The 9,674-nt window shown below is 30.7% G+C and overlaps 1 protein-coding gene across 3 annotated transcripts; it reads left to right on the forward strand.

The window, feature by feature from the left end:
* The first annotated feature begins 467 nt into the window (after positions 1–467).
* LOC111892025 (serine/threonine-protein kinase D6PKL2) lies at positions 468–3,632 on the forward strand. 3 transcript variants are annotated; one of them, XM_023888089.3, is made up of 4 exons: positions 468–739; positions 850–881; positions 1,628–2,492; positions 2,556–3,632. In XM_023888089.3, the coding sequence occupies exons 3-4, from the start codon at positions 1,699–1,701 to the stop codon at positions 3,442–3,444; spliced, it is 1,683 nt and encodes a 560-aa protein (XP_023743857.1). In that variant the 5' UTR covers positions 468–739; positions 850–881; positions 1,628–1,698; the 3' UTR covers positions 3,445–3,632. The 3 variants fall into 3 exon arrangements, with proteins under 3 accessions (XP_023743857.1, XP_023743853.1, XP_042758280.1); XM_023888085.3 differs by lacking the exon at positions 850–881 and having other exon boundaries at positions 469–739; XM_042902346.2 differs by lacking the exons at positions 468–739; positions 850–881 and adding an exon at positions 923–1,096.
* Positions 3,633–9,674: the final 6,042 nt, after the last annotated feature.

Raw genomic sequence — 9,674 nt, forward strand, 5'->3', positions numbered from 1 at the left:
TATTTGGGGTTTCTTTGAAACCATATTAGGTTCAAACCAATCTCCATTCTTATACAATGATTGAAACATATAACACAAATATATAGAGTATACAAACAAATCTCCATTCTTATATAATGATTGAAACAAAATCTAGTTCAAATTAATATAAAGGTCTATCTCATTGTCTAATAAATCGTCGTTATTAAAAAGCTTACCAAGCTATAAAATCGTTTAAGTTTATAGTTTAAAAGTCGAAGGTAAAGTCAACCACGAACTTGTTGCAACTCGTTTATAACACCAGTTTCTAATCTAAAAGCAGGCTTTTTCATCTAAAAACAATTCACATAAAAGAAAAAAAAAAACTACCACACTTTTTTATTTAGGCAAGACAAGAAAAGAAAATTTCTGAGTTGCCTTAAAAGCTAAAACCATGATGTACAGGTTGGAACCAAAGAAGCCCCATATGTTTTCTTTCTTTGAGATCAATATAATAATACCAAGAACGTGGCAAAACTTTAACTTTACCCTCGATTCCTCAAACTCTCCTTCTCTCTCCTCCATTACACAAAGACCCAACTCCATTTTCTTCCCCCTTTTCTCTGTATTCTCCTCCACCACAATTTTGGAAGAGAGAGCTCACTCCCTTCTTCCTTCCTTCCATTATATATCTCCCACTTCAACTATTCGGAACTGTCAGTCGATTGTTGATTAAGGGCTGTACAGAAACCCTAAAGTACTGATCTTTGCGGACCTTCAGGTTCGTTTTTTTATGGTTACTTTTCTTTTTTACTTTTCATAAATGCTCATCTGATTGTTAATGCAAGTGGGTTTTGCTTTTCATGTGTTCTTGGTTGGTTTTTGGATTAGGGTTCTTTGGTAAAGATTTTAATGGAAGAGAGGTGGGTCTATTTTCAAGATCTGTCTGCTTTTCATATACCCTTTTACTTTTTACCTCTTTTTTTTCTTCATGGGTCTCTTCTTATCTTGTCGTAGACTTTGATTGCTATGTGCAAGATGTTGATTTTATCACATCGTTTTCGAAATCCAGTTATTAGGTTCTTGATAAATTAATTGATTTCAGAGACACCAATGAAAGCTTACTCTTGTATTTGAGGTAAAATTTCTAATTTGAGTTTGTAAAATAACATAAAGCTTGATCTCAGATATAGTGATTTAGGTGTGCAAACCATTTCTACAGTTTTTACTGCCCTATTTTTTTCCCATTAATAATAGCTTCTCGAACTTGTAACTGGGTTTTCTTAATATTTTGTAACTTTCCAGATTTGTTTGTGGATATCGATTTTGGTGTGATCCCGTTGCCTAAATTTAACTGGCATATAATCTTGAATTTGATTCGTAGTTCCTTAAGCTTGTAATGGGATTTTCTGATTTTTGTGTGATCTGGGTTTTCTTAAATATTTTGTAACTTTCCGGATTTGTTTATGATTTTGTAACTTTGTTGATTTGTTTCTCGATAGTTTGATTTCCATTTGTATTTTCTCTAGGTTTGGTGTGCAAATTTTTTGTATGATATATGTTGATATCCATTAATAGTTTGATTGCGAATTTGCAACTTTGTTCCATGAACATCAAGTTTTAGCTAAAGCTTGTTTTGAATGGTTATTACAATTATTTTTCTGTGCAGGCTTTCATGAGTCGGAGATGCTACTCTGGTTTTGAGTTTTGATTGATCAAAAGAAATTTGCAGTTTCTTAAATGGATTCGAGATCTATTAGTAAACTAATGGTAGAAAGCACATGTGACGATGATGCCACAAAAAGCAGCAGCTGCTTAGAGCCTGCAACTCCAACAAAATCAACCGAAAAGATGGAAATAGAGTCTAAAAAGTCAAACCAGAAATGTTTAGGTGATAAAATAGAGACTGAAGATACATTTGATCCAGAAAAGAGTTTATCGGGTCAAGGAACTTCAAAAAACAGCTCGGTATCTGGTAAATTAAGTGATGGAGTGAGCAGCATTACAATAACAAGTGGGAGTAGTAAAATGAATGAAAGGATGGATCTTGTTGAGAGTGGTAAGAGCAGTATGTGTAGAGGAAGCACAAGCACGGATGTAAGTGATGAAAGCAGTTGTAGCGGTTTAAGCAGCAGTGTGAGCAAACCGCATAAATCAAACGATTCAAGATGGGAAGCGATCCAGGCCGTTAGATCAAAAGACGGGGTTTTGGGTCTGAGCCATTTTAGATTGTTGAAGAGATTGGGTTGTGGTGATATTGGGAGTGTTTATCTCTCTGAACTTAGTGGTACTAAATCTTATTTTGCCATGAAGGTTATGGATAAAGTCTCCCTTGAAAGCCGTAAAAAATTGTTACGCGCACAGACAGAAAGGGAGATTCTACAGTCTCTGGATCACCCTTTTCTTCCAACTCTCTATACTCATTTTGAGACCGATAAATTCTCTTGTCTGGTTATGGAGTTTTGTCCAGGTGGCGATTTGCACACTCTCAGACAAAGGCAACCCGGGAAGCGATTTTGTGAACAAGCTGTAAAGTATGTTGTAATATATCAAATTATTTGGTGTTTGAGATTATAAAATTTGTATTGTATTTGTAGGTTTTATGTTGCGGAAATACTCCTTGCTATGGAGTACCTACACATGCTGGGGATAATCTACCGGGACTTGAAGCCGGAAAATGTTCTGGTGAGGGAAGACGGACACATAATGCTTTCCGATTTTGACCTTTCACTTCGATGCTCCGTGAGCCCGACACTTGTCAAATCAGCGTCTTTAGACAACGAACCCCTTCGAAGGAACTCCGGTTATTGTGTTCAACCCGCATGTATCGAGCCCACTTCTTGTATCCAACCCTCCTGTGTGGTCCCCACGTCGTGTTTCTCGCCTAGACTTTTTATGAGCAAGTCGAAGAAGAAATCATCAAAGGCCAAACCGGAGATCAGACACCAGGTGACACCGCTACCGGAGCTGATGGCGGAGCCCACAGGGGCCCGGTCGATGTCGTTTGTGGGGACCCACGAGTATTTGGCTCCTGAGATCATTAAAAACGAAGGGCATGGGAGTGCGGTTGACTGGTGGACACTCGGGATCTTTTTGTATGAGCTTCTGTTTGGGAAGACTCCGTTTAAAGGGTCTGGGAACCGAGCCACTTTGATGAACGTGGTGGGTCAGCCGTTGAGGTTTCCGGAGTCACCCGTGGTTAGTTTTTCGGCTCGGGATTTAATCAGAGGTTTGTTGGTGAAAGAACCACAACACAGATTGGCTTATAAAAGGGGAGCCACGGAGATCAAACAACATCCCTTCTTTGAAGGTGTTAATTGGGCCTTGATTCGCTGTGCCAGTCCGCCGGAGATTCCCAGACCGGTTGAGATTCCTCCGCCACCGGTGGCTGTGAATTCCGCCGAGAAAAAGGCTGCCGCCAATACCATTGCGGTTGCACCCGAGAAAAAGGGGTCGGATAATTATCTTGAGTTTGATTTCTTTTGATGTTTTTTTTTTTTTTTTTTTGATGGGATTGGGAAAAGATAAGAGTTCCCGGAGCTCTGAAGTAAGTGAGGCCGTTGAGTAGTCGGCCATTGTTTGATTGATGTTTATTCGGTGTATCAATGTGAACAACAAAGAACAAACAGTTGCAATTCTGTTTTATTGAAAAAAAGACGATATTTTTGTGACTAGTGTTACTGTTAGGTGCTGTTTGTTTTTTCTGAGGCAAAATGTCTGCAGTCTGCAGACCACATCTGTAGACCTCTGCAGTAGAAGAGGTGGACCAAACGTCTGCAGTCTGAAAAAAGAAGACTGTTTGTTTTTTTAACATCTGCGGGCTACTAAAATAAACTGAAATTTAAATAAACTTATTTTTTTAAACTTTAAAGTGATTTTTTAATATTTTTATGATTTTGTTATAAATAATTAACGAATCTAGATCAACTTTTATGTATTATTGTATAAAAAATAAAATTAAAAATGGTATGAATTAGCATATATATTTGATAAAAACCAACAACTTTGGTTGCAAAATTATAATTAACCATTATAATTAGTGATTAAAGAATTTGATACATAAATTGATGGAAATAAACTTCGATTTTTTCAATTAAATCCATTAAAAACGTACCATAAATATTTTCTCGAGAAATTGACGATATTGTATTAAATATAAGAATATATTATGATTTTTTTTCATATTTATATAAACAAATTTAACGACTATTATTGTAATAAATCTTTATTTATAAATTTCTCAAAAATATCATGTTTGTATGGTCAAAAGTTTTTTTTTTTTTTTTTTTTAAGTTTTGTAGTTTTTTTTTTTCAAATTGTTATCATTAATAAAGTTGGAAAAAATATAAATTAAAAAAAAAACTTGAAAAAAATAAAGATATATATGTTTTTTTAAGCTAGAAGATGTCTGAAGATGTTAGAAGACTTTGGTCCACATCTGCGCCAAGAAGAGGGCGCGCAGACATTTTTAGGTCTGCAGTCTTCAGAAAAACAAACGGTCTGCGAAGGCTAATGTCTGCGCGTGGTCTGCGCGGCGCAGACAGAAGAGGCCTCGCAGATCTGCAGACAAAAAACAAACACTGCCTTAGTGTTGTTGGCATATCAACTCAAGAAATAATTATATATAACATGTTATAGATGGATACACTGATACACTATCACTATGGTAGTCCCTCGGGTATTGCATCCTAACAGACTCACTCATCTTTTTCTCAATTATTTTGATTTTATTTGACGAATTAGATTCTTTTTAGTAATCTTATCACGCCATGCCATGGTGTTTGATTTTGACTAAATAAAATTTCGGCATAGACTTTCTTTCTGACGAAAATAGTGTCAGCTTACACCTAAAGTTGACTCTATTTTGTTATATTTTATTGCATTAGGTTTAATTGGTAATCTGAAAACTTATTATAATATTTCATAGAAGCTGGTTTATTTATTAGTAATTTAGGTATCTCAGTCTTACTCATTGTTGTAAAAATCCCGACTAGATCCCAATTAATATCCGATTAATCCCTAGGCGCTACTCGACCGATTAGAGGGCGCCTAACGATTAATCTTTGCATACATAATGAGTAAAACATTATAAAATGATTGAATTTTAACATTTTGAAGAAGTTGTATCTCAATGGAAGCTATTTGAGACATGATTAGTGTTGTATTAATTATATTAACCTATTTTGTTATCATATTAGTGGTATTTACGAACTTTGATATGATATTAGTCATATTTAATTTCTTAAAATTTAACAAATTAGCAATTAATGGTAACCGATTAATCCTCTTATTAATCTCCGTCTAGCCGATTCATCCCTTGACCCCAATCCACCGACTAGCTAACGTCAAGCGTTTTTTGCAACCTTGGTCTTACTTATTAACTACTAGGCGTAAAATCCGTGTATTACACGAGTTGATTAAAGAAAATAAAATATTAAAATATAAATAATAAATATTTTTAAAATAAAATTTTGAAATAAATAATGAAGAAACAATTAATTGCAATTTATTATAATATTTATTACATTTAATACTTAACATATATAAATATAAGATTATGTTTCTTTTTAATTTTAAAATTTGAAAAACCCATAAATTAACATGTGGATATTATTTATTTTAAAATGTCATAAAATAACAAGTGTCAAAAACTAATTAGAGATTGACATTAGGTAAAAATTATTTTCATTTATTATAATAGATTATATTTGATACTTTACATATATAAGTATAAGATTATGTTGCTTTTTAATTTTAAAATTTGAAAAACCCATAAATTGACATGTGGATATCATTTATTTAAAAAATGTCACAAAATAATAAGTGTCAAACACTAAGGGTGGATAGAGTGGGGTGAGGGAAGCTTCCCTCCCCTCCTGAACACCACTCCGTGGGTGAGGGAATGGAGTGTGGGAAAAGAGGTGGGGGGAGAGGGTGCCGCACTCTCTCTCTTCTTCTCATTGGCCAGTTATTATTTATTTATTTATTTATTTTATCTTTTTTAATATTTATAAAATTATATACTTATTATAAAAATATAAAAAATATATCAAAATTCATGGGTTTTAATTCCCTATAAAATGAGTATAATATATGTATGAAATATATTTAAAAAAAAAAAAAAGTGAGGGAAAGGCTTCCCACCCATTCCTTGGCTTTTTGGTGAAAGAAAGGAAAGTGAAGGAAAGAGGGGTATGACCCACCAAAAGTGAGGGAAGAGTCCCTCCCACACCCTCCGGTGTAATTAGAAATTGACATATGGTAAAAATTATTTTCATTTATTATAATAGATTTATAAAAATAAAAATTAAATGTTTTCATTCGTTACTGAAATTGTCTACCTCTCCGGTTTTTCATCTCTATGTCAATTTATGGTGAGATGGATTAGATTTAATTTTGAGATTGGTGTAGTTGGTACTTTGTAGATTGTGACGTGTGGATTGGAAATGATGTGTAGTATACTTACTACTTGATTTTATGAAAAGCTACAAGAATTATTGTCTTTAGTTATCCAATATGTCGGCCTTGAGATCCAATCCAACCATCAAATACTTTTTGTACTTTTTTTATTTAATTATATTTTATCAACAATACTTATCTTTGCTAGTTAACTAATCTGTTGTATCCTTTGAAATTAAAAAATAAAAATAACTAAAATTAACCGAATTAATGATTTTATGTAATTTTTTATTTGACTGTAACGAAATTATAAATGAGTTTAAAAGTTCATATTATAATACTTTACTTCTCTTTTTTATGTTTTAACAAGCACATAGATTTATTTGCAACCAAAAAGTGAAATATTCATAAAGTCATTCAGACATACTCTCTAATAAATAAATATTTTTTTTGTCACACGTCATATTCTTATTTGTTTTGTCACATATAATTTTGTGTTTATTTTAAATTAATGTTTATTCCACATGTCATTTTATGGTTTTTTTTTTCATTTTATTAAATTGTAGATAATATTTAAATGCAATAATAAATTCATATCAATTTCATTAACGAAGTTTTCTTCTAATTTCAAAATTACTAAATGAAAGATTGATTAATTTTCTTTATTTATTTATCTAAATTATTTGTTTAAATTTAAAAAAGAAAAAAAAGTATTATAATTTTTATAATTCAATATTTTCTTACTTTATTTATAAATTCATACTTCTCAAATGTTTAGAATTTTATATTTAATTTTTTTTTAAAATAAACTTATATAATACATGATATTATAGAAAAACAACTCTCTCTTCCCTTGTGATTATGGTTTAAAATCATCAGTTTAACTATGCTTAATGGTCTTGGCTACGGCCGAAAAAGACCCAATCATACTAGACCCAATTCAATTTGAATTGCTCAAGTATATATTACAACCGAGCTATTGGGCCTTAATTTTATGTGTATATATATATATATATATATATATATATATATATATATATATATATATATATATATATATATATATATATATATATATATATATATATATATGGGAAAAGTGAATATACCCTTAAGGGTATATAAGCTTAGGTACCCAAACTCACCATAATACGTTGTTTTGTATCATATAATACATTCTAATTGTCTAATATTCTTATAGTTTAACTTCTAACTTGATTTACTTCCAAGATTTTTGTAAATTAAACATTTACCTTTCTCTTACATAATTTTCATTTTCATCTACAATATATATAGCCTAATAGGTGTTCGGCAAAAAGATGTGATTTAAGAGAAAAATAATACGGAAATTTCGAATATCTTGAAAATAATCAACTTAGGGTTGAAGTTTAAGAACATCATAATGAATATATCAAACAAAACGACTTATTATGGTGTGTTCGGGTACCTAAGCTTATATACCCTTAAGGGTATATTTACTTTTCCCTATATATATATATATATATATATATATATATATATATATATATATATATATATATATATATATATATATATATATATATATATATATATATATATATATATATATATATATATATATATATATATATAGTATGATGAAAAATAATTAATATTTCAGTTTTCATGAATTTAATTCCAATAGGTTACAAACTCACATAACATAATTGCAACTGTTACATTTTTATTTATTTATTTATTATTTATCATTATTTTTTTAAATATAGATGATAACCTACAAATAACGATACGATGCATCAATACCTCTCCATTTCACAGTATTTGAAAAGTAATTCGTATTGAAGATTTTTTTTGTGGGGGAAGAAGTAGTATACATATATTTATGGAGCCATCCTCAGCACTAGCGGCGGTGTTTACAGGGGTTTTTGGTCAAATTGGGTTGTGTTTCTGTTGTCGCCGTTTCCGTAACTTTATAAGACGGCTTATTGATTGCCTACGTCATCCACATCCTCCACCTCAACGACCGGTTTCTGCTAATGAAATCTTGCATACCATTAAAGAGAGATATCAATCTTGATTTGCTAGTTTCTATCTCTTAACTATATATTCTGTGATTCCAAAAAGCATTTTGATGTGTAGATGTCTAGTCATATGACTTGCCTATAAGCGATGTAAGCGGGTGTCACAAATTATCAAATAATAAAATGATTTATCTTACAGGTTCAACGTAATTAAAGCCCATGTCTTATGTATGTTACAAAGAGCATGGTCATATATAGGACGTTTGTATGAAGAAAAAAACTATATATTATACCTTCTATACATGTGTTGAGGCTAGCTGGTTTATGTGGTATGAATTCATGATTAATATTTAATTGTGGCCTTTCTAACCGCGTACAAATTTTCCTTGAAATCTTTAATAAATAGATATTAAGGATGCGGTTTGTTTGTAGAAATTTTTTAGTTTTCACACAACCTTTATAGATAAATAAAAAGATAAAAAAAAAAAAACAAGTTTGATTGGATATTTTCGACATAATTTTTTTTATAAAGAAAAAAGAAAGAAAAAAAAAAGAAAAAGAAAAAAAAATTCATTTTTTTCTGAATTATATATAACTTGGAAAATTGATATTGTTGTTTTCAGTACTTTTTCATTTTTATTTTCAATAGAGTAAATTACTGAAATCGTCCCTATGGTTTGGTCAAAATTGCACGTTTGGTCCCTAACTTTTTTTTGCACTCGGATCGTCCCTATGGTTTGATTTTGTTGCGTTTTTCGTCCCTTACATACATAAAGTTAGGGACCAAACACGAAATTTTGACCAAACCATAGGGACGAAAAACGCAACAAAATCAAACCACAAAGATAATTTGAGAGCAAAAAAAAAGTTAGGACCAAACATGTAATTTTGACCAAACCATAGGGACGATTTTAGTAATTTACTCTTTTCAATATATATATATATATATATATATATATATATATATATATATATATATATATATATATATATATATATATATATATATATATATATGGTGAGGTTCAATAGAGAACCATAATTAACCAAGAAACCAATGAACTAATTTTTTTTTCAACTTTTAGAACTTATTTTTTATTAAAAAAAAAACTAAAAATACAGAAATTCATAACTTTTTATCTTTTTTCCAATGATATAAAATTCGATTTTTTTTACGTCAAATTCACAATGCGAATCTTCGAAAACTCACAACGTGAATCCAAAAAATATTTTTCACATTCACAATGTTAATATATGAATTTAGATATTTTTAGATTTTTTTTCGATAAAGAATAAGCTCTAGAAATTAAAAAA

This window comes from Lactuca sativa, chromosome 5, assembly GCF_002870075.4.
Source record: "Lactuca sativa cultivar Salinas chromosome 5, Lsat_Salinas_v11, whole genome shotgun sequence".
Lineage (NCBI taxonomy): Eukaryota > Viridiplantae > Streptophyta > Magnoliopsida > Asterales > Asteraceae > Lactuca > Lactuca sativa.

Bases quoted from the DNA above. Each gene is read 5' to 3' on its own strand.
- LOC111892025 (XM_023888089.3), top strand. From the start codon at position 1,699: ATGGATTCGAGATCTATTAGTAAACTAATGGTAGAAAGCACATGTGAC. The intron at 2,493-2,555 runs GTATGTTGTAAT...TTGTATTTGTAG, and splicing joins TTTTGTGAACAAGCTGTAAA to GTTTTATGTTGCGGAAATAC.